Source organism: Eptatretus burgeri, chromosome 17, assembly GCF_056783735.1.
Source record: "Eptatretus burgeri isolate ZD-2024b chromosome 17, Ebu_testis_v1, whole genome shotgun sequence".
Taxonomy (NCBI): domain Eukaryota; kingdom Metazoa; phylum Chordata; class Myxini; order Myxiniformes; family Myxinidae; genus Eptatretus; species Eptatretus burgeri.
The window spans coordinates 17,902,483-17,929,202 of NC_140977.1; the positions used below are offsets into that span (position 1 = coordinate 17,902,483).

At 38.6% G+C, this 26,720-nt stretch overlaps 2 protein-coding genes across 5 annotated transcripts in view; one reads left to right on the forward strand and one right to left on the reverse strand.

Annotated features, from left to right (window-relative positions):
* Positions 1-26,720, forward strand: part of LOC147009444 (uncharacterized) — a 113,909-nt gene that overhangs the window by 36,529 nt on the left and 50,660 nt on the right. For 2 of the 4 annotated variants that reach the window (XM_085861924.1, XM_085861923.1), the window contains exons 2-4: positions 3,436-3,483; positions 4,517-4,711; positions 7,673-7,783. In XM_085861924.1, the coding sequence (XP_085718050.1) occupies positions 4,528-4,711; positions 7,673-7,783 (295 nt within the window). In that variant the 5' untranslated portion in view covers positions 3,436-3,483; positions 4,517-4,527. The remainder of the gene's footprint in view (positions 1-3,435; positions 3,484-4,516; positions 4,712-7,672; positions 7,784-26,720) is intronic. The other 2 variants (XM_085861921.1, XM_085861922.1) reach the window with 1 other exon arrangement.
* Positions 13,964-26,720, reverse strand: part of LOC147009445 (uncharacterized) — a 49,107-nt gene continuing 36,350 nt past the window's right edge. The window contains exon 4 of the mRNA XM_085862959.1: positions 13,964-14,104. Coding sequence (XP_085719085.1) covers positions 13,964-14,104 — 141 coding nt within the window. The remainder of the gene's footprint in view (positions 14,105-26,720) is intronic.

Here is a 26,720-nt window from a genome sequence, read left to right on the forward strand (position 1 = left end):
AGATGGGTGTGGGTGTCTCGCAGGGACTTGAACCAACCTTGAAGGTGCTCCACAGACTTCCCCATGACATTGGCTTAATCCTCCCAGAGCTTGGCCTTCTTGTCCACCCTCCGGTAGTCCGTTTTCTTAATGTCCCAGAGGATGGCGTTCTTGTGAAGGAAATCGCATATCAGCTGCTCCTCTTTGAAATTAAGGCAAAACTGTGTCTTCTTGGCTCTCTTCTTTGCAAGGGTTTGTGGAGGGGAGGTGGAGGCCACGCACGCAGCTGTGGATTCCTCGGACAATGCCCGAGAGGCGTTGGAGGCAGCATCCTCTCCGTCAGAGGGTGAGCGTGGTGGAGAAGGTTTTGGCGATGATGAATCCTCCATGCGTGCGCGTCGGCGTCCACGGCCACGGCCAGGAGACTTCTTGGCAGCATTCTTCTGACTTCTTCGACATGACGATGATGATGGCTCTTCGATGTCCAGCTTGGCTATGATTCCAATTGACGATCGGCAGCGTCTTTTTAAAATAGTCGAGTGGAAGCGATTTAACTCATTCAATGAAAACGATTTCAATTGCCGAGCACCAGCGTCCAAAAACAATAAGCGAGTGACAGCCATTTATTTAAATCGTTCAGTGTAAACCATTTCAATAGTCCAGTGGAAGCGATTTAAGTCGTTCAATGGAAACGATTTCAATTGCCGAGCACCAGCGTCCAAAAACAATAGGCGAGTGACAGCCATTTATTAAAAGTTAAGTGGCAGCCTATGAATAGCAAACCTCACGTAATCGTCGACGATACGCTGCCACGCTATGCATACGTTAGACTATCGTTGGGCATAGGTTGTGGATGCCTAAAACATGCCAATCATTCGTTGGTATAACTTATCTATAATTATCGAAGCGTTCTGTGTTCATTACTAGTACATTATGCATTTGCCCAACTCGTTTTGAATACTTTAAAAACTGAAAGAAAAAAATAGTTCAGCCTGGGAATGACAAAACAAAAATTAGCCGAAAAGAACATCGAACAATGGTGCAAAGTGGTCTCATATTCGTGGACGCAAGGAGGGTCCATCATCACCCACACCCTACCCATCACACTCACCTTCTACTGCCGACATGAACGTACTACTACTACTACTACTACTACTACTACTACTACTACTACTACTACTACTACTACTACTACTACTACTACTACTACTACTACTACTACTACTACTACTACTACTACTACTACTACTACTACTACTACTGATACTACTGACATGGACATCTACTCAACATGGAGTCTGGAACACTGACGGGTTCCTCCTGTGAAGCCCATTTGTATACATCAATTCCCCTAAACGCTGCCAATATGCCATTATACGGTAGATGTAAGTTAGAAACACCTTCAGTAAGTTCTGTGGTCGTCCGGAAGACGTCGATCAAATACGTCAATGTGCATTTGAGATACGTTACACATAGGTTCAAAGCACGTTACTCATAGGTTAAAAATTAAGTTTCGGGTATTCTAAACATTACCTTGACGTGTTTGGACTTATGAGTAACTTACAAGTAATGTGTGTCAACGACCACGTAACGTGCCTACAACTTATGCCAGCATATGTGGAACTTGTGAACCATACGTCGAGTACATCGTAAAATTTTCAGCATGCTTGAAATTTCACGACGTACTAGACGTACCACGAAATATGACAGCGTACTTCATCGTTTTTCAGCGTGCTCTTAACGTATACACAACTTACCCATACCGTATTCGACGTGTGCCAGTATTTTAGACATATTTTTCATAGGTTGGCATACGCTGGCTAAATCGTCCAGGTGTGACTGCGTGGTTGACACTTCCAATTCTCAGGCGGTTATGATTTAAATCGGCGTGCGGCAGGTTTTTAACAGGCTACGTCACGAGTTCGTTGGCGATACGTGCAGCGCGCTATGCCTAAGTTAAACTATTGTTGGGCATAGGTTGTGAACGCCGACAACAGGCTAAGCATTCGTTGGTATAAGTTATCTATAAGACAATGAAACGTTCTGTGCCCGTTACTAATATGTTATGCATACGACCAAAACTTAAAAAAACACATCAAAACTTCAGCGTACGCCAACGTTTTACATACATTTTTATACGTTGCCATTGCTGGCTAAAACGTCAAGGTGTGACTGCCTGAAGGAAATAACTGTCTGAGGACCTGGATGTGTGGATGCATTCATCAGACCGGATTCTGAAATCCATATATATATATTGTTACTGAAATATATATATATATATATATATATATATATATATATATATATATATATATATATATATATATTTATATATATATATATATATTGTTACTGAAATGTGTATATATATATATATATATATATATATATATATATATATATATATATATATATATATATATATATATATATATATATATATATATATATATATATATATATATATATATATATATATATATATATATATATATATATATATATCTATCACAGCAAGAGATAAAGGCATGCGACGTTTAGTTTGATCTTCTATCCACACACATAATAAACGCTTCATGTTGTGCATGGCACCATCTCTCATTCTCGTTAGTGTCGTTGCACTCGAACTGGTCGCAATCTGTGATATTTTCTTTATCTTTGCCGAACTTTGAACGATCGAATGTACAGTCGATGCAGCGATTGCTGCGCGCGGCCGATTTCCGTTGTCCCTTCACCTCGTTCATGTCTTTTAATTATATCCAATTTCACCTTCAATGTGACAGCCTTTCGTTGTCTCTTGAAACGAGTTGTGCTCGGCAAAAGACTTGCGGGTCGCTTGGGATTCATACTGGAAGGTATGCAGGCGAGCGTGAAGAGAATACGTGCAGTACAGCATACAGTACATGCGCAGTAAAGTGAAAGTGTGTTTATGCGCATCCTGTGTGATTGTTGTTTTTTGCAGGCAGTTTGAAACTTTTTTTTGCGTTTTTCCTTGCAATGACATTACGATAGGCATAAATTGTTTGCGCTAATTGAAAAATTGGTCATTAAAACTAAATTACGAAAAATCGAAACTACGATATGTGAACTTCCGGTTAGCGAGGACTTACTATATATATATATATATATATATATATATATATATATATATATATATATATATATATATATATATATATATATATATACATACATACTGTGTGTGTGTGTGTGTGTGTGTGTGTGTGTGTGTGTGTGTGTGTACACACACACTTTTTCATGCATTTTTATTATTTCATAGGCCCTATCCCTCATAATGACACCCCCTTTCTTTTCCTTTAATCTGACACCCTTCCCTTCCACTCACTCTTTTCCCCCTCCCTCCCTCCCGCTCACTATGTCTCCCTCTCACTCTGCCCCCCCCTCCCCTATCCTCCCTCTCCCCTTCTCTCTCCTTTCCCTCTCCCCACATTGCAGAAGACAAAGAAAGGAATAAGGGAAGAGCATAGCGGGACAGCGAAAGGGGTAAGAGATACCAAAAATTTATTTAAGGCAGCCAGTCTGGATTTGTGAAAAGGAAATCATGTTTTTAAATTTTATTGGAATTCTTTGAGCAAATTGACTTTCAGAAGGCATTTCATAAATTGCTATACAAGGGGCTGTTAGTTAGGGTTGGATCTGGCAGAATCTTCAGTACAGTGGCTAAATGGAGCAAGAATTTGCTTGGGGAAAGGAAGAAAAGGGTGGTTGTTAGTCAGAGGACACCAGGAAGCGGAGTTATAAGTAATGGAGTTCCTCACAGATCACGAGGGCCATCGTGGCATACACAGATGAAAAAAAAAGTACTTGGCCACACAATTTTCCATGATCCGCAGATGTGTAAGGGATGTTTGGCTTTGTTTTAAGAAGGGATATGAGGGTTTCTGGGTATACAGGTGTATCAAGAAGGGTTTGGGATCTGAGCGGTATTTGAGTGTCCAAGCAAATGTTAAAATTACAATCCTGCCCATTTGTCCATTGCTGAACATGTGGAATTTTGGGATTTGACAATTCTTCTTGCTCTTTCCTGTGCAAATATACTCATTGAAGAAATAAAGAAACTTAACTTTCCGAAAGTGTTCAAACTACCTAATGATACAAATGGTCTTCCCTTTAAATATTTAATACAGGTGACCCAGTACTACTTTCCAGTCTGATGAATTTCTCACCATTGACTATGTTCATTCAAAAACTCCTCAACAGGCTCAGTTTTTATTTCAATATCTAAACTTTTGTTTATAAATATCTAAAGTACATTTTATATGTTGCCAAATCAAAATTTACATCAACATTTTGTACAATTACAGTATTGTCTTGAGAACCTGCAACCTGTTCAATTTACTTTTGTGAGTGTCAAAGGGTGCATGTATGTGTTAAAAATATTTAAGGTGCTGTAACTGACTTGGGCAGAATATAAGGTCACAAGTACAGAGGTACTTCACATGTTGGTAGTGTGGGATCAGCATTCTCAGTGTGGAGCAAACATCATGAAAGTGATATGTTTACTGCCTCCTTAAAGGTTCACCCACCATGTATGCGCAAGTTGGCTGTTGGAAGGATTCCTGTCATGCAAAGCCAGAATCAGAACAGCTGAGTTTGCTCGGGCGTGGAATGAAGGTTGAGGAGCTGGAAGGATCTTCTGAGATTCTGCAGATAAAAATAGAGGATGTGAACTCCTTTGGGCTGGAAGAGGAGCAAAGCAACCAACTGAATGGTGAGTTGTATAATCCTCATCACTTCTGATGGGATCTGTGATTGTTCAGCACTGAATTTTTAACTTATTTTGTATACATGATAGAGGCTCGCAGAAGATCTGGAGCAGAATGGAAAAGGATTAAATGGAAAGGGAGAAACAACAATACCAGCAGAGTGGAAATCGGAGTGAGATGAAGGTTTGGGGTGAACGACACATGTGGTTAAACAAACTGCACACAAGTTGAATGAAACAAAAAAGTAACTAGAAGGGCACTCGGTAGAGCGCATACCTCCACCCCACAATGCCTGCTCCACTGGAACATGTTGGGTCTTATACATTTTTGAAATATCATGCTACATAGCGTTTTTGGCCCCATCTAGCAATGGTGAATAATCCCTTTAAAAATTAAATAACTCTCGTAACCAGATCCGGATCTTCACCAAAATCGAATCAATTTGTCGTCGCACACCCAACCTCTACATGAAGTTTCATCCGAATCCATCCACAACTTTTTCATATATCGCGCTCTATATCAGTTTAGCCCTTTCTCTCAATGGTGATGAATCACTTCAAATTCTCATAACCAGATCAGGACCTTCACCAAAATCAGATCAGTTCGTCCTTGTCAGATTCCCAACCTGCCCACCAAATTTCATCTGAATCCGTAAACTTTTTGAGATACGTTGCACACAAACTAACAGACAGGCAGGGGTGAAAACATAACCTCCTTCCACCTTCGGTGGCAGAGGTAAAAATCAACCCAAACAAATCATTGTTGGATGGGGAATGATCTCAGATGGTGGTGAACAGCTGTCTTCAAGACCTGGAGGGAAGAATGATAATGAAGAGAATGTGGAACTTGTTTCCACAGACTGTAAAAAATGAGGAATGGAAGAGTGGAGGTGAGCAGTCATTTTGGAATTTGGGAGTTTCACTCGAAGAGGGTTGCTGGTGGATGTGTTCCCAGCAGAAACCTGGGCGGGGGGGGGGGGGGAAGACAGGACAAAGAGACACCACCACCCTGTCTGCAATTTGATTGGATGAGATTCCAATTACCATGAGGCCTTGGCTTCCATGGCGTCAAGCCGAGCGAGATGTGAGGCAGCGGTGCCAGCCCAGAGGGAAGAGCAGTACCCCATCAAGCTGCCGATGAAGGCCTTGTTGCTGAATAACAGTTCAGGTGTGCTAAGAAAGGACTTTGCACAATCGAGGATGCCCACTCTGGCTTTGGAGGCCAACTCATAAATGTGGTTTCCCCAAGAAAGATCATGGCTGATAGTAATGATAGTAAGACGCAAATGTTTCAGTGACTGAACTTCTTCATGAGGATTGTTAAGAAAGGCGATGGGAGGGTTTGCCAGATGATCCTTTTGGATAGAGATATATATATATATATATATATATATATATATATATATATATATATATATATATATATATATATATATATATTTATTAAGATTTGTCAGAATTGAAAGATATTTTCCAAGTGTTTGAGCAGTTTTTGTTTCTATCAAGTTCTGAAGAGACTGAAGAGGCTGTTACCTGTCACTGAAGAATGAGGGATGTCAGCCGAGTGTGGAGTCATCAGTAAAGAGATAAAGATTTTCCATTCAGTAAGATTGTTGATGAATAATAAGACTGGGCCCAGCACACTGCTTTGGGGCAACCTCGGCTTGACATGGAGAGGAGATCAAAGGATTCCGTTGAGAAAAACGTGGTGTTTACAATGAGAGTAGAGGAAGTCAATAAGCCATGTGTGGAGGTGGCGGACTGGATAGAAAGCTCAAGATATGTCCCAAGAGACTGCCCTGATCTCACGTGTCACAGTGAGGGCCTCCATCCATTGTTGCGAGAGCTGAAGCAGCTTGTTTATGATAGAGTGACCAGTTCAGAATCTTACCTTTTTAACAAGTTGCTGTGTATTTTGAGCTGAGAGTCCATCTTCCATCGTAAGATAATTCCACTTGTGAGGTCAACTGCATGCACTGAAATGGCCGCATTTTTAAATTAGTGAAACCATAGCATTATGGTGGATTATTCGTGCTTGTGCATTCGCCTCCGCTCGGCGTCTTGTGAGATCATTATTTTCCAGCGGTCTCATGTCGCCTTTTTGGGAGTACGAATCCATTACAATCCACATACATTAAAAGTCAAATTGCATCTCTCACATGCCACTGAAAGAAACAGCCAATCCGCTCTCATCTCATCAATCATCCGCAGCTACGATTAGGACGATGTAGATAGTCAACACTGCCATTCTAGTCAAAGCCGCTGGACTGGTTGCATCACTTACTGGCAAATCCTCAGGAGAAACTCACGTGCTTCAATCTTAATTTCATTTGCAGCATTGTTTGAAGACCAGTTTTGCTGCTGATACAGGGTAGAGGTCAGGAAGTTTTCAAATTTGATAAGGGTGCTGGGATTACCTTGCCTGCTCTTCATGAAAGACAATGCGGGATCCTAAATGTCCACTAACTAAATGCCTGCAGATGGGGAACTCAGTTTAATCTTCATCAGAGCACAGCACACATTGATGAATTCGCTGCATGCAGAAAAACCAGGATGGCAGTTTATACATGGGTAGCACAAAGACTTGTGTGCATGTTTCTAAGGTACCTGACCAGTCCAGTCCTTCAATACAATTGGTCATCAACGCATGATTTTTACAAAACCACTTCTCAGCTTTTCTCCACTTGCTGACTCTTTTGATCCTCTCCACTCCCCTCATCATACAGTTAGAGGCAGTTTATCAAGGGAGTTTGTACATAATGTAATGCTTTGATATCGTAATGATTTGATGCCCCGCTATATCCGTGGGTTAAGTGTTTTATTTTTCTCTCAAGGAAGACCTCAAATCAACAATTTCAATACAACATGGAACTTATTTATCTAGTTTAAGAGTATGTAATGTGGCAAAAACTGCTTAAGTATGTTACACAAGAGTGCCTGCATTTAATATACGTTGCTTTTTTCCAGATTTATTTGTGAAAGTGGAAGTTAAACCTGAGCATGACATTGATGTCCACCTGGATCAACCAGAACAAAATAACTCTGAAGCTTCTTTCCTCAAGAACTATCACCATGAAGGTTTCTATCAATGCCTACACATTTTGATGATGAACTCTGGTGTTAAGTAAAATAAACCCTACGTTTTGATTTCATTGCTTTAAGAAATAAGCACGATGTTAGATCAAATTCTCAAACATCCATTATCCGCTTTGTCTTCAGGTAAAATGTTTTTACCAACAATAATGTACCTTGTTGTATCTGGTTGTCTTAAATTTGTACTATCATCCACTTTGATTGAGCTTTAATTGCACACTCTTTATTGATTTATTACAACGCGTGCGCTGTATACAATTGCACCGAGTTTGAAATGTCCCCGGTGTCTACCACGTCTCCGGTGTCCCCTGTCCCCCCCCCCCACGTGCCTCAAGACAGCCAATGACGGCCGTCCGGTAGAGGCAGTGCGTAATCTAGACGGAAATAGCGAGATTTGACGGAAATACCTGAGTATTTCAATGGAAATTAGTGAAACTAATGTGTTATATATGTGAAAACCATTTAATTTATTGCTTGACGGGGAAAAAAACCAAGTAACACACCCCTCTCATGTACGAACGAACGAAAGACGTCATTTCCGCCCACCATCGCGTTTCACGCCGATCGCCGAATGCTGAAAGGTAAGTTCTTCTTATGCCATCATTCTTTTGCGGCTCCCTGCCACGCTGTATCAAACGATTTCATTCCTTCTGTTATATATAAAGGTGCTTATCACAATAATAACAAGATTTTTACATTTCAAATATTAAGTATGCTTTTTAATTGTTTTTCAACTGAAAAAGCATAAATTGCATATTTTAACATTAGTGTACTCATTTGCTTCACCACACGTGCTGTATTGAAGGATTTCATTTGTTTTACATGTTTATATATGATCTTGGCTCATGGAATAGTGAGGTGGCGGAGAGAAAAAAGCCAACAAATTGACAATTCGGCAGTAAGACTACAGTTGAACACAAACAAGGAAGAACAGGAAGAGGAGAGATAAGAAGGGAGGAACAGTAATCTGAGAATACCAGGGTTGGGTAGGGGAGAAGAAAACTCACTCACAGGTTGTTTTTTTTTTTTTTTAAACAATTTTATTTAATAGAGTTGAATCACTTGAATATACGTATGGAGGGAGGCACTCCAACAATGGTGGAATCCTCTATAAGTGCCCTACAAGTGTCCCTTTTTATTCACTCAGGTAACCAATGATGGATGCACTGAGACAATTTGAGCAAAGCTGGTTGTAGAGGATGAACTCAGCAAAATTCAAAAGCACAAGCATCTTTCTCTAGGTCCAATGACGAAATACACAGCTGCTAGATAATGGCCATTTCAATACTTTCCCAAGCCATTTACTATTTTGTTTATAACAGCGAAAATATAATTTTAAGTATAATGTAATCAGAATATAAAAGCTATTTAATCATGGAACAAAATACAGTAGTCAATTTGATGAATCATCATCAATTGAGAGAACACAAAGAAAATGAATATGCCCAACAGGATCCTCTCAATTATAGCATATCACAAAGGTTTTCATCAATATTGTGATATGGGCAGAATGTCTTCATTTTATCAGATCGGTTACAACATAAAATGTTTCAGCTGAGAGGTCCAAAAATGCTTTGAGTACAGAAATGGTTGTGAATACTTCCCCTCCATGTTCTCATATTCCAAGGAGCTTCGAATAAGAACCAGGTGCTTCAATAAGCCATAAACTTGTACTAATTTAAGTTTAAATTAAAACAAAATGCAAAACATTCAAATGCCAAGTAATTGCTGTTCGATTTTACAAGCTGGACATTTTGTTGCAAAAGCAAAGCCCCACGGTGTAGCTTTACAAACAGAAACAGGGGGAGATAACATTTTATCTTGCAGGCCATGCATTTTGCAAGAACAGATGCTACAGAAAACGTAGGCTTCTTTATAATTCACAGCTTGTATAAAATGACAATTAATGACACAAAAGAGAATACCAAACAATATAATTACTACATTGCAAGTCATTATTTTTCAAAGTGGATATATCTTCTTCTTCTTCTTTCAGCTGCTCCCGTTAGGGGTCGCCACAGCGGATCATCCGTATGATCCGCGTAGTGATTTGGCACATGTTTTACGCCGGATGCCCTTCCTGACACAACCCTGGTCGCCTCTTATGACACAGGGATATAGTACACCTATTTTAACTGGGGTATACACCGGCCCAGTACACTGGTACTCATTTCGCTGACCTTGGAAGGATGACAGGCTGAGTCAACCCCCTGGTGTATTAATTCAGTGGCCCAACGGGGCTTGAACTCAGGACCTTTTGGATCCCAAGCCGCTGCCCTAACCACTGTGCCAACACACCAGGCTTTCAAAGTGGATATATATATATATATATATATATATATATATATATATATATATATATATATATATATATATATATATATATATATATATATATATATATATATATATATATATATATATATATATATATATATATATATATATATATATATATATATATATATATATATATATATATATATATATATATATATATATATATATATATATATATCATCATACCATTTGAAAACCTTTATCCCTGAGCAGGGGACAGCTTTTTGCCATCGCAACGCAAAAAATATCTCTCGAAATATCCAGCAACCACCGGCCACTGCACCTGCTTTTCACCTGCCATTGCACAACACCTGGTTGCCGACCCTATTTGTGCAGACCAGTACAATGCACATATGTTCAGGATATTGAGCCGATGTCGGAGCTCATTTCACTTACGTATGTTGGAAGCAACCTTCATCCTCATCACCGATCCAATATTATGTCGTCAAAAGGAATTTGTATTATCTCTGTGTCTCTTTCAGCATGGAAAGATCAAGGGAAGTACGGTAACAAATGGTGAATGGACCTGAGGGGAAACCCATCCCCCCTCTCTCCAGGATGCGGTTGCAAACGTCAATCATCGACGAACTCTTCTCCAGCCAATGGGAGCTCGAGGTGAAGATGATGAGCCGACCAATGGGCATTCGGATGAACCATGACGTCATTACGGTTGAACCAATCTCTGTCTACCTTATTGACACCGGCGAATAAAGCACGCACCTTCACTTGCTGCGATTTTTACCCTGAAGAGTGCAGCACGAAAAGGTTCGGTCACTATTATGTCGTGTTTTTTGTATCCATATTGAAGTTCTTTCATACCAAACATCTGTTTTTATATGTATATATATATATATGTATATATATGTATATATATATATATATATATATGTATATATCTATGTGTATGTATATATATATATAACCGGGCGTAGGCCACGCTATGAGAGGGTGTAGGGCAGCCCGGAATCATGGCGAAACCCAATCCTTATCCCTGTGTCGTAAGAGGCGACTAGGGTTGCGTCAGGAAGGGCATCCGGCGTAAAACCTATGCCAAATCAGTATGCGGATCATAAAGGATGATTCGCGGTGGCGACCCCTCACGGGAGCAGCCGAAAGACGAACAACAACAACAAATATATATATATATATACATATATATATATATATATATACATACATACATACATACATACATACATACATACATACATACATACATACATAGTAGACTACGCGTAAGTTGGCAGTGTGTAACTCGTCACTTCGCCTAAGTCGGCAACGTCAAAAAGTCCCGAATTTATATAATGTTAAATCCCTTTGAATAAAGTCTGTAAGTCGTCATCTCTAAGTCGTCGCTTTGTCTAAGTCATCAGATGTTGTCCGTTCCCGCGTAATGGACACTCAAGTAAATTACCACGCCTAACTCGTCACACGGAACTGCTACCTTGTGAGAAGCCCGATTTCATGGAATTGTGATGCGTGCTCATTGGTGTACACCGCCAGTGATAGGCTATTTATAACTGCGCTGCGTTCAGCTCAGTCAGCGTGCCGTCCCACAGGCCATTTGAGAAGTAGCCAGGTTGCGCAATGCAGTCTCTGGAGAAGGAGTAAAGGATCGATCGAGCTTAGTGTTGAAGTCCGATCATGGTTTTATATTGGCTTGTTTTGTACATCACCGCACTCACTTACACATTGGCATTGAGTGGTAGTCATCACCACGATGACTGTGTGTCATGTAATTTGTCGACATACCATCACCGATGGTATACGAGTTGTCTTGCAGTTGTTCATTATCTTTACTTTTGATAAACTGATTCATGAATTCCATCTTTGCTTAATCACTTTCCAACTCACCAATGAACCCCCACCTTTGCCCCGAGCTTTGTTGTACCCTTTTGGTACAATAGCCGGCTTAGAGATTGTTGCGCCCTCTCACACTGACGTGTCGCGACTTCATCCTTCACCCCACAGTCATCATGAATGTTCGCATACGCGCAAGTTGTCACACGTCTAAGTCGTCACTTTTTTCTCGGTCCCGATGGTGACGACTTGCGAGTAGTCTACTGTACATATATATATATATATATATATATATATGTATATATATATATGTATATATATATATATATATATGTATATATATATATATATATATATATATATATATATATATATATATGTATATATATATATATATATATATATAAAAGAGGTGTGTTCAAAAAGTATCTAAGCTTAATTTTTCGTGCGTACACAAATGAAGCTTGGGAGGCGTGGTTTGGTGCACGTATGTAGGCGATCCTAATTCGTATGAGTGAATATTTTCCCACCTGCAGAAGCTGTCAGTCGCCGACAGACCGCCGATGAGTGAGGAAGTGTAAGTGAGCGCCATCGGTTTTCGTTTTTGACAAAATGGCGGCAAAACTTGAACAACGCTACCGCATCAAATTTTGTGTAAAGCTTGGCGATTCCCAAGTGGAAACGATCCGCAAGATTCAACAGGCCTTCGAGAACGAAGCAATGGGCACCACACAGATAAAAGAGTGGTACAACCGCTTCAAAGATGGTCGCACATCAGTGGAAAGTGAAGCACGTTCTGATAGGCCCTCAACATCCCGAAATGAGATAGTCATTGACCAAGTGAGGACCCTGCTGATGCAGGATCGTCAAATCACGATCAGAGAACTTGCAGACGAGGCGGGCGTCAGCATTGGATCCGTTCATTCCATTGTGACTGAGGATTTGGGCTTTGAGAATCTCAGCGAAGTTCGTGCCAAAGCTGCTAACGATCGAGCAGAAGCAACTCCGTTTGGAGATCGCACAGGACATGCTGGAGACTGTGAACAGTGATCCCAACTCCTTCAAGACAGTGATCACTGGCGATGAGACTTGGGTTTATGGGTACGACCCAGAAACCAAGTTCCAGTCATCACAATGGAATCATCCAACATCCCTGAGGCCAAAAAAAGCAAGGAAGGTCCGCAGCAATGTCAAAGTCATGCTGACCGTCTTCTTTGACTCCAGTGGCGTGGTTCATTACGAGTACGCCACGGTTCGTACGGGTCCTTAAAACCAATAAAAGTCCAACATTTTTCTGAGTTGTACAATTTAAGTACTTAAATGTCCTTAAATTTCAGGAAAATGTTCAAAAGTCAATAAAAGTCAATAAAAATCAGATTTTCCTGTTATTTGGTGAAGGGTGTTTCATTTTCCTCACACTAGTCTTCTAAACAAGGACAAATGTGTCCAAGAGCCGTGTCCTTAAGGTTTTGTCTTCACCAGAATAAGAAGAAGAAGAAGAAGAAGATGAAAAAAAACAAAAACTTGCGATATTTCGTCTTGTGCCTTGACGGAGCCAATAGCGAGAGCCGTCATGGACGATCGTCGTTCATGGACGTCATAGACGATCGTAAAGATACCTCTGCCAGGCGCGATGATTTTACTGATGTCACTGGGTGTAAAGACTTCCCATTGAAATTTTGTAAGCACAGGTGGGTTGAGAATGGTCCTGTCTGCAGCAGAGTTATTCTATTGTGGCCTCACCTGAAGTTATTTGTTGAGGCATGCGAAAGCAAGAAGAAGCCGAAACCAACCAGCAACTCTTACAAAACTCTGCATGGTGCAATGAATGATAAGCTATCTGTCGCAAAACTGTCTTTTTTCAGGTCAGTAGCCAGTGCAGTTGAACCATTTTTAGCCTTGTACCAAACAGACAAGCCAATGGGTCCCTTTCATGTTCATGATATTGAGAGACTTGTCAGAAATTTGTTAGAGAGGTGTGTTAAGCCAGTTGCATTACAAAATGCTTCTACTGCATATGACTTGTTAAAGCTGGATCTTGAAAAGGAAAGGGTAGAAAACAAAAAGATTGAAGTTGGTTTCAAGGCTGAAAGTGAACTGAAGACCCTCCTGAGAACCAAAGCCATCAGTAAGCGCCAGGTGTTTCAGTTCAAAGAAGAATGTAGGCTATTTGTGGTGAAATGTGTCAACAAAATATTTGAAAGGTCTCCTCTTAAGTATAGTTTAGCCAGAAATATGGCTTCTCTCGATCCCAGGTTGATGGTGACTGATCAAGAACACTCAAAGTCCAAATTCAAATGCCTGTTGGAAAATTTGGTGACTGAACAGAGTTGATGGTGATAATGTAGATATGTTGGTTGCGAGTTACAAAGAATTACTGCAGGATGTAGCAGGGTGTGAACTGAAGTCTAGGTTAAAGGATTTCAAAATTGAAGATGACAGGGTAGATGTGTTACTCTATGAATGTGTGGGTAAAAACAAGAAGTTTGAGAAGTTGTGGGGGGTAGTTCGTAAAGTGTTGCTCGTTTCCCATGGTCAGGCGTCTGTTGAGAGGGGTTTTTCCCCTCAACAGACAGATAGAGAAGGACAACCTGGGTGAAGGCATGCTTGTGGCACTGAGGCAGATTATTGATTATTTTGTACTGGTAGGTGGAATGCTCAAAGTTGAAATCACAAAGGAGCTGCTATCCTCAGCCTCCAGTTCTCAACATAAATACCATCAATATCTTGAAGAAGAGAAAAGAAAGAAAGGGCAACAAGCCATCCAAAGAAAACGAAAAATGGTTGAAGATGAAGTGGATGGTTTGAAAAAGAGAAAGGTGTTGGAAACTGACATAGAAGGTCTGACCACAGTCAGAAAAATATGCAGACGAGGCTGAGGCAAAAGGTGGCAAAACTAGCCACAGTCTTCTGGTAAAATCAAATGCTCTCAGGCACTCTGCCAAGCAAAAACGGGGGGAACTCAAAGTTCTCGAAAGAGAAATTGAGGAGAAGGCTAAATCCTTGCCTGCTATGTCCTAATTGGATATTACAATGACATGTAGCTAACAAAATGTACTGTTCTGTAGTGTAGAAGCAGTCAGGAGCTGCTGCAACTTTGCAGGTGGCAGCACCTACAATAACATTTTAACATAACAACACATTAACATTGAGAGTGCTGCCATCTGGAAACTTGTGACTGCTCCTGGCTGATTCTACAGTAAATGTGAAGTGAATTTGCCAATTGGCTGTGTGGCGTGTTGTGCCTTGTCGACTGAATAAGCTCCTGCTGTGTTCTGTATGTTCATTATTAAAAAATATTTTTTGTAAACTTACTATCTTTGTTAATTTCTAGGTGACTCACCTCAATTTACCCCTGGAATTTCTAGGATGTGGTCTTTAAAAAGGGGTTATTTTAGCCCTTAAAAGTCCTTAAAAAAGACATCTCAAAATAAGTGGGAACCCTGTCGCACCACACGGCAGAACCATCACCAAAGAGTACCACCAAGAGGTACTGCGTTGCCTTCGTGACGCTGTGCGACGCAATCGGCCGGACCTGTGGGCAGCGGTCCATTGGCAGCTCCATCAGGATAACGCATCCGCCCATTCTTCACATTTGATACAGAGTTTCCTGGCCAAACACAACACCCCTGAGTAGGAGATATATGGGGTTCTGAGACATCCATGCAAATGAATGGGAAAATTCTATGAATTGAACCCTGGAAACCCCTAAACGGGAGACTGAATCCTCCCCCCCCCCATACAAATGTATATGGAGAACTCTCTGACTCGAGACCCATCAAGACAAAAAGAGTAGAATGATTTTCTGCCATACAAGCTCATGTTAAATTGAGACTGTCTCAGGGCCCAAAAAACCTCATACAAATTAATAGGGGAAGCTCTCTTGCTCAAGGCCCATCAGGTCAAAAGAGAAGAATGATTTTCTCTCCCCCCTCTGACTCTTAGTCCATGGGGTCAAAAGAAGAGATCGATCTCTGCTCCATTACTTACTCCACTCAAAGAGTGATCCAACGAATATTTGTTCATGTTCTATTTGAGGTAATAAATTAATTTTCCTATTATATTCATCACCATCGAGTATGTTCACAAATATTATTTTGGAACTTAGTTCTTGGTCTAAATATCTTTGTTGAGCAGAGATAAAATGATAAACTTCTCTTAATGCTCTTGTTTGACCACCTCCTGAGCCACATATCATTTTGAGACTAGCCGAAACCCCGTCACAGATGGATTCCGTTCCATGAGCCCAATAGTGACAACCAGTGGCGGCTCTCATAAGAGCCGGATCCCAGTCGATGTACTCCGTGGCCTTACCTAATGAGGCCTACAAAACGTCGTTGTACATGACATTTTTGGTGTACACTATTCCTTGTGAATAAGTCCCCTGATTTGTGCACGTGTCTACTTTGACGTACACCGTGTCAAAACTTCTCAGGTCACAGTACTGAGAAAAACGTGACGTGACCGCTTGGAGGAGCATAAAATTGGTCCTTCAGTATTAATATATAGATGCTTCAGAGTTGAAGGTTGACTGTTGCCACTATGTGCAATGTACTCTTACAGGTACAAAGTTTCTTTCAGTCCAGGTCACAGTACCAAGAAAAACATGACATGACCGCTAGGAGGAGCACAAAATTGGTTCTTCAGTATTAATATATAGATTATAGTAAATTGTTTTTCCATTGTTTAATTGATAACCATCAAAGTTTTCAGTCCATTCAAGGATGTTTATTTTTTTTCTTTACATCCTCTAACTTATTTGTAATTAAATTTATCCGCTTATTTGTTTTATATACTTTTACCCTGGTTATTTCTTCAATAAGACTTATTTGATATTTTTCACATTCTTTATGTTTTCCATTTAAGTACCAAGGTTGATTACATTTCCACTCTGGTTTGGTTATTGCTTGGTTCGATCATTTATAAATCACTAAAAAACGGGAGTAGTCCCTCAGCACTTATACTTATAACCATAAGGGAGACGATTAATTCAATTCTCTAAAATATATCTTTTATCATCAAAAGCTCCTAATGCTTTCTTATTTATTTCTTCTGTATATAATTGATGTTTATAACTTCTTATTTTATTCATTTTTCGATACTCTTCCTTCTTTAAGATTAAACAGTTGTAATAATGTTTAAAGTTTATTGTTTCATTTCTTATTTTTTTTTCTTTATTCCCTTTAACTCCTTTTTACACCTTTCAATATTATTGTCAATATATGTAAAAGCATAAGCCTTTGATCTCAATCCTATAAATTCACTCATAACCTTCCCACCCAATTCATTTTTAAACTTACCAATAACCTTTTCGTTATTTGATGAAAACAACACATCACCAGGTTTATAATTACTTGTATCATATATATCAATATTATCAATCATATCTTCATATACATCTCCAGTTTTTATTTCTAATATAAAACTATCTGTATCCATAAAAACAATGACACATTATCCTTGTACTTTAATTTTAAATTATTATAGTAATAGTCATACATAAACAACTTTGACAAATCAATAATTGATGTTCCTATATAAATAGGTTTATCCATTTCAATACTCTCTTTTTTTTCAAATGAATAGCACAAAAGTTCTCTGAAAATACCTCCACCCATTCAAAACTTGGTTTGTTAATTAACTTTGAGGCCTGTTTCCAAGATGTAGCAAGTCTTGTGTTTTCTCGATCCCTAACATTTTCCAAAGTCTTTCCAAATACAGCATTATTCATTAATTTATAAAAGTCGTTCTCAAAATCTGTTTCTGCGTTTTTTCTACTTTTTGTATTAAAATCAATGTAGTCCTTTAACCATGGACTTTGTTTTATTTCAAAATCATATAAATTTTTAAATATTGTCTCAAGTTCATTTGATGTAAAACATAACTTTCTTTATCATTTAATGTAGTAAGTAGTTTTTCTGAATATTTACCCCTTATATTAAATGACTGTTGGTAATCACTTAACCATTCTTTTCTTTGACTTTCTTTATCGGAGGCATAGGGTAGGTCTTTATGTTTATTATGAAGTTCTTCCGGGTATTTTAAATCAACCTCAAAATAATATCCAACTTCAGCTTCATGCAATTCTTTTTGAGGGGAGATAACAATATCAAGTAAAACTTTTTCATAATGTTTTTCTTTAACCCATTTAAGTTTCCCATAAGGTAAAGGTAAAGCGGGGTCTAATCCATCAGAATTTTTATTATGACAGACTGTTCTAAAAGTTTCAAACACATCACTTAATAATAGCACATCAGTTTTAAGATATAAATCATGATATTTCCCAAGATTCTTTATATTAAACTTCTCCCAAACCTTTTAAGCTTGTGCATAATCTTCATCAGAAATATGAGTATTATTCAACTTACCATAGAAACATTCCCTTGAAGGAAGTTGTGTTTCTTTAAACCTTTCCAATAAATCCATATAGTCATACGGATATATTCCCTTTTGTGATAGGTGATCAATCTCTTCTTGATTTGAGAAATATGATTTAAGACTCAGGAAGTTTTTAACATTTGATTCCAAATTAGATGATGGACTTGACATAAACTTGTATGTCAAGAAATCTGATATGGGTTATGGGGGATGTATAAATTGTTTTTGTGAATGAGATGTATTTTTGATCTATGTTTGAAATGGCAAAAATATTTCCGAATGTCTTTGAAAGTTCATTTATAAATAGATGTGTCATAGTGAGCATTGTTGTGAAGAAAGACAGTGTTGTGGTTGAGGAAATTCGCAAACCACCATTCAGGTCCCGTAGGTGAGATATCTCTGTAAGTACATGAGTAGTTAGCCCCAAACCCGTTGTTTAGAGGGAATAAATGTGATTCATTCGGGCTGCCCCGCGTTGAGATAGTCGTTTTTCTGTTCTATCTTTATTTTGAACCAACCACGTCTCAACCGCCATCACACAACAACCACCAACCGCAACGCCGCTTCACAACAATAACAACGCCAACAGCCACGACCTTTACCTTCACAACTCGCTCCCGCAAACATCGCATCACCGCCATTCCAAACGTCGCCATGGTCATAAACCACCACAATAAACCCTCCACCACTTTCACCTCTCCTTCTGCGGCCATTCCCGCACCACTTGTGAACGCCGAGCGTCAGGCTGTCCTGGCCTCGTACGGGATGCGCGCCGAATTGCGAGTGAAAAGTGCGGCCTTTCCGAGGAGAATTTGGATCAGGAATGATGCACGCCCACTTCTGATCCGTCCAATCAGCAAGCGCGGGGCGGTTTGGCCCCGCCTCCAGGCGCGTCGGAGTAGAATCGGGATATGCAAATTCTCGGATCAGGGGAGACTCACGCCCCTTTTCCTTCGTCCAATGGGCGAGCGTGGCTCCACCCCCGAGCTCGTTCTGACCCAGAAATTTGCATATGGGTTCTCCTTCCGGCCTATAAAGCGCCGGGCGTGGGGCGAATTTGGCAGTCAGTTTGAGAAGAGTCAGTCTGTCGGAGGTCGGAGAGCCGAGTGGAGCTCGCAGTTTGTCGGGGTTTGGAGTCTGTCGGGGAGCTGCAGAGAGAGGAAGCCTGGAGCGCGGTCGAGTCGGTTTGAATGCAGAATCGGCCTTGGAGGAGCGGGGAGTGAGTCGGGAGGCGAGGGCGTACAGGTGGTTTGCTGCAGTCGGCTGAGGAGAATGGGGGAAGAGACCGAATAGCTCGGGTCCGAGGCAAGGAAGACTGCGGTCTTCGCAGTGGAATCGCTCGTCGTGGGACCCAAGCAAGCCAGCTATCCTCTTTCCCCAGAGCATCAACAATTCCCCCCTTCCCCCCCCCCGCGCTGAGATAGTGCGAAAAGGGGGGCCCCGTTCCCACCCCACTCCAAGCAGTGCCAATGAAACCCGCGAAGGAGCGCAGAGTCGGGGCGCCGCCGCGCCACCACATTGGCGGCTCATCACAAAGACACGGGTAGGATCCACCCGGTCTCGCGGACCTGACCGCTCTTTCAGGTCCCGCGCAAATATTAGCCCACAGGCCCCGTCTGCCCCCTTGTCTTTGAGGGTGGCCCTTTTCTTTTGCTTTTGAGTAAATGTGTTGTTGGCACCGTCTGTAAAGTAAAACTGTGTAAGTGTTGCCGTGTGCTCGCGTAGTCGGTTGTAGATCTGCATTGTTGTGTTTCTTTTGTAGCATTTGATATATGTGCATTCTGTTTAATTGTATATGTGTGCTTTCCGTGTGCCGCGGAATAAATGTGCATTATGTTGAACTGTTTGCCCGTTTCGCTTCGTCTTTTCTTTAATTGAATCTCCATCTTGCTTCACGTAAAGAGTTGGTCGTGGGCTTAATACGCCCGATAATTAATTAATCGGAACCGTCGAGGCCGACGATAACACCGCTCGGTTATCCCGATAGTATGGAACGGGTCGCTTAAGTGGCCCGTGTCCGGAGTCGACCTGCGGTGAGGTGTGATCGCCCGGTCTACCCGCCGCGTGGGTACTTAGGTAGGTCGAGTTTGGCGAACAACCCTATCCCACGCGGGGGGCCGATTGGCACGATCGTGGTGAGGCCGAAAGGCCCACCCGTGACTAGCTCCCGGCGTTAGTCCGAGATGGTCACGACAGAATTGTCCGTCCGGTGGGCGACGTGCCGCGATTCGAGTTACGTGGCCGTTCGCACGCCGGCGGGTGCGAATTCGCAACAACAGGAATAAAATTTGGAGGCTTGTAATTGAGATTACAACGGGAATGAGCTGGACCTCTATATTTACCAGTAAGATGACAATGATCTCTAACTTTAAACTCCTTAATTTCCTCATCACAAATATGACAAGTACTGTTTTCTCAAAATTCCTTTTTCTCTTCCTTCGTGAATGACATTGGTTTGTAGGTTTTCACCATTATTACCTTCGCATTCTGCGAAAGGTTATGTTTTGGTCGGCGTGTATTTATTTATTTATTTATTTATTTATTTGTTTGTAATCTTGTGATTCGTATAACTCAAAAAGTATTAAACCGAATTGCATGAAATTTGGTGGGATGATTGGTTATTAGCCAGGAAGCATTCGCTTCGATTTTGGGATCGTTCGGGTCAAAGGTCAAGGTCACGAAAAGGTCAAAATCGTCTTTTTATGATAACACGGTCAATTTTTATTCAATTTGCATGCAACCAACACCAAAATGTTCATAATTCAACGCCTCATCTTGTGATATGCAATATGACACAATGACGCCCATACTCTTTTTATTTATTTATTTATTTGTAATCTTGTGATTCATATAACTCAAAAAGTATTAAACCGAATTGCATGAAATTTGGTGGGATGATTGGTTATGAGCCAGGAAGCATTCGATTCGATTTTGGGATCGTTCGGGTCAAAGGTCAAGGTCAAGGTCACGAAAAGGTCAAAATCGTCTTACGATAACACGGTCAATTTTTATTCAATTTGCATGCAACTAACACCAAAATGTTCAGAATTCAACGCCTCATCTTGTGATATGCAATATGACACAATGACGCCCATACTCTTGTTTTAAATTGCAACGACAGCCGAACACATCATGACAATGTCATGTAAAAGACACATTAAGCTTATCGTGCTATTTTTGATATTATAAAGAATGACATCAGCTAGTTCCTAATTAATAAAAGGGCAAAGAACAATTCCTTATTAAGTGCGCATGCCAATAATTTCTGCACATTTCGTAAGTTCTGTCCCCCCCCCCCGTCTTTTTAAAATCACTAAAAAAGAAATGTTCACTATTCTGTTCTCTACACTCTCAGAAAAGTGGCCGCGGCGAAGGTATGCACTGTGTCGAGTGCCCGTTCTAGTTTCTATTTGTCTTATACAATCTTTTTCCAATCGTCTTACAAACTCCTCTGAGGCATCTTCTCCTCTATAAAGTTCTAAATTGTTGGATTCATCACCAACAGTTGATTTGATATAATAACAGAAACCACAAGGAGTATGTTTTTGAAATATATTTGTGTATGATTTATTTGGATTTGGGGAAACAGTGTCTATCTTTTCAAGGATACTTTCAAAATCAGCATATATCACAAATGGATTTTTATAGATTTTTAAAAAAATCTTTGAATGAAATGTTTGAACCTGCTTTTGGTAAATTGATTACGCTTGATTTATGATAACTACAATATTTTGAATGTTGATTTAATCATTCTTTTGTGTGAAAGGAGTTGAGACATCTCTTACAAGGATACATTTTACATTTTCTCTTATGTATTTGTGATTTGGTTAATCTTGAGAAATTTTTGATGAAAGCATAATGCGATTTTTCCTCTGAAGTAAAGTGGAGAATGTCAATGTGTGTTTCATCATTTTTATAGTTGTTTGAAATTTTTGATATCTGAACTTTGTTTGTATCCGTTAATCCATATACATTAACAGATAGATTATTCATTTTCTCAAATTTAGGAATATGTCTCAATGACTTTGGAAACTTTAAATCTTTAACATTTAATGTATTCTCATATTTCTTATAATGTTCAACCCTTTAAGGTTTCCATTGTGGAGGATATAAGTGAGCAAGAACAGACCAAAGAAATCATTTATTATCTTTGTTTTGAATATTAACAACTGCTTTCTAAAGTTTTATCTCTTTTGGTAAATCAATATAAGAAGAAGCTTGAAGAGGATCTGATTTTAAGATGTGTATATCTAAAAAGATTATTTTTGTGATAGTAAATCCACCACCTACTACAGTGTTATCAACATCTTGTTCCTGTCTGTGGAGATCATCGTAAACATCACATCTTACAAAATCTTGAAATGATGAGATAAAGTGTGTTTGTCCTCATATAGGGAGTAATTTCATCGTCTTGTCTTACCATTTTCAATATTACTCCCATATAAAACTTGAAAGTTTTCATTTCACCTAATGTGTTTTTAATTATAGTTTCAATACTTTGTTTTACCATATCAACAGCTTCCATGATTGAAGATGGTACAGGGTCTTGAAAACAAAACAATGTTATTTAAAAAAAAAAAAATTTGTAAACTTTTTTTTTTTTTAAACTTATAAACACTTTTTGTGTTTGCGTGATTGAAGGTGATTATTATAAAAAAATTTAAGAATATTATTATCACATCTATCACAATGTTTTGTTTTTGGTCAAGTGGAGATATTTGTTTGAAAAGATTGAATGTGTGTTTGTTGGTTTGGAAGTGGTTTTTATAATATATATATTCGTGATTACAAACATCGCAGTACGTTGTATTCACCATATTTATATAATAAAACTTTGCTTGAACTAAAATTTTCTTGATGAAAATTTCGTTTAATTTATGGGTGAATCTGTGCTTAACTTTTAGGTTTTAGGTGAAACTTTTATCACTTGAAAAATACAATGTTTCAAGACACAAAAGACAAGTTTCAATCAATCTCTTCATTTGTTAAAGATACTGAGAAATATGTAAAGGATGTAAAATTGAACAAAGATAAATGTAACAACTATTGGATAAAAACAATTATGGTGAATAATATGAGTTCTTCAATTTCCTTCAGTGGAAGGGCTTTAGGTGTATCTGGAAGAAAATCAATTAAAGAGCTCACAAAAATTTCTCCCCTCCTTCTGGTAATATATTCAAAATTAGAAAAAGCAATGAAACAAGAAAAAGTATCAAAAAGTAAAAACCTAATGGATAAAATGACCGTTTTTACAGCCATTTTTCCCTGCTGTGCAGGGGTTTGGCTTTTTCTTGAGGCAATGTTTTATGGCCGGATGCCCTTCCTGATGCCAACCCTGGTCGCCTCTTACGACACACAGGGATATGGTACACCTATTCTAACCGGGGCACACCGGGACCAGTACACTGGTACTCATTTCACCGACCTCGGAAGGATGACAGGCTGAGTCAACCCCCTGGTGTTAATTCAGCAGCCAATGGGGCTTGAACTCAGGACCCTGGAATCCCAAGCAGCCACCCTAACCACTAAGCCAACACCAGGCTTAAAAACCTAATGGATGAAGCTTGAGAAAGAAAAGATAAGACCATCTGCAACATGCAAGGAGAAATTTGTATTTTTTTTTCAACAACCCGAAAGATGTAAATCCTGATGAAATAAAGGATGTTAATATATCAGGTGAAATGACATTTCGTTCAATAGTAGTTTAGGATCATTTTAAAACTACCTTTAATGTTAAAAATGTAGTAGTTGAATCTGTGAATGAAAAAAAGTATATAGATATAGATGGGAATGTGTTTTTTTTTTCTACTCATTAAATATGAGTCATTATTCAACTGAAGATTTTGAAGATTATGAGAGTGATTATGATACCGAGAGTTTGTGTTCAAACAACAGTTATGAAGGTAGTTTTATAGATGATTCTGAAAGTATCGAAGATGATACCGAAGATGAATTTCAGTTAAAGTAAAGTTTTACTTTATAAATATGAATAGTTTACTTGATTTTGAGCCTCTTGAATTCCATGATTCTCCATATGACAAATTTGAGAACTGTCCTGCGTGTGAAAGACGGGGATTAAACACAGAATCAAAAGCCTATAAACAATGTATATTCTGTGATAATCGTCTAATTAATGATAATAAAAATATAAAAAGGAATACAATTCTTTTAGATTTACACCAAAAATGAATTACTTTACAAGATTGATAAGAGAAATGAATGTAAAGTATGAGGGCGATCAGACACCTTTCCTTTCAAGGGAAGAAACTGAACGTATTAGAGAAATGTTCAAAGGATTGTTGTTATATATTATTCACGATTGTCATTTTCAGGGAAATATCAACACACGATATTGTATAAATAAAATAATGGATTATCTTGAAATTAAACCCGAACTTAGGATAAAATATAGAGTTTCTAAAAAAGCCAATAATAAATTAAATAACCTGTTTTCCAAATATACAAATGAATGATTTTTTTTTACCCATTTGGGAAAATAAGATAAAATTTAGCAATCATAAAAATCTTCCAAATTCATTAAGATGTCTCATAGTTGGTTCAAGCGGATGTGGAAAAACCTACTTACTTTTGAAGATGCTCCTGACTCCCAACTTTTTACATTATGATAATTTAATAATTTTCACAAAGTCAAGTTTTCAACCTGAGTATCAACTACTCTCACAAGGTTTTAATGCTGGTCTTCAAAAAGAAGATATAATCGGTTTATTTAAACTTCGAAACAATCGAAATGATTATAACTTTGAAGATATAATTCAACTATTTTGTGATACACAGAGATATAAAAAGAAATCAAAACTGATAACTTGTATTCTTAATGATAATACGGATGATGTACCTTCTCCCCAAGATTTGGATAAATCAAAAAAGAACCTCGTTATCTTTGATGATTGTGTTAATGAGAGAAACCAAACGGTAATGGACAGCGACTACACAAGAGGGAGACATTCTTCTTGTAATTGTATTTAACTTAGTCAATCATTCTGTCAACTACCTCGTCGTTCCATCAGAAACAATGCTAATACTTTTATTTTATTCCAGTTAAATTCAACAGATATAAACAATTTTTGGAGAGATAATTGTTATACATTATGTAGTAAAAAGGAATTTGGGGATTACATGAAGCACACGACTGAAAAATATAAGTTTATTGTTGTGAAACAAGATGAGATATTAAGGGATATATTTTTGTTTTATAAACAATTAGATATATAAATGACAACTATTATTATAAATCTTGTGGGTAAATCTGCTTCTGGAAAAAACTTTCATAAATCAAGGTTCATGTATAGTACAAATGAGAATATTGTAAATTTACTTTAAAAACACCCCGTGATACGCATTGTATCAACAACAACTAGAGCAATAAGACCTGGAGAAGTAAAAGGTGAAGATTATGACTATATTTCAGTGGAGGAACATACGCGATTGAGGAATGAAGGTCAAATATTTGAGGAGGTTTCTCTTGTTACAGCAAAATATTCACATTGTACGAGTGAGTTAAAGAAACTAAAATATGGTGGTCTTGGGATATTAGAAACTAATCCAGAAGAAATGAGACAAATTATTTAACATCTGAGTGGGGTTAAGATTTTATCATTCGGTTTTGATGTTGATGAAGAAACTCAACGCAGACGTATGAAAAGCAGAGATGCAAGTATTAGTGAAGAAGTAATTACAACTCGTATTAATGTTAATAAAGAATTTGATTAAATATTTAAAGAAAAGGATTTATTTGAACACATCTACTATCTACTTGGATGATGAAGAAAAGGAAAATTTCCCTGTTGATCCGTACAATCATTAAATGATATTTTCCGATAAATAAATGGATGCGAAAGAAAGAGCAAGAAGATTTAAGGAACATCAAGAGTTGGTTTCAAAAGTTGTAAAACAACAGGAAGACATAAACAAGAATCGCAGACAGAAACTAATGGGTGTAGAAGCATTTGAAAAAAAACAAGCGAAATTTTTTTCACCACTTTTAAAAACTTTCCAAGAAAAATTTATAGATGTTTCCACAGTTCCTACAATAGAATATACTCCTAAAAAACTTCAAATGTTAAAAGATTTCAGTCAAATGACGGAGGAAGAATTGGAGCATATCGGAGAATTAGAATATGATGATGAAGGATTATTTCAACAACTGGAAGAGATTAATCAACCCCCTGATTATATTGTGAATGCTCTTCAAAACAATGAATATTCAGCGGAATCAAAAACCAAAGCAGGACTTATTCCAACAGAACAACCAGCAATATTTCATCTTGTTCAAGAAAAGGTATTGAGATTTAATGATGAATTAAGGTCCTTGAGTTTTGCTCAACCTCCTGTTAAACTAACTCCGAGATTAATGTTTCTTCTCACAAAATATGGAAGACAAGCT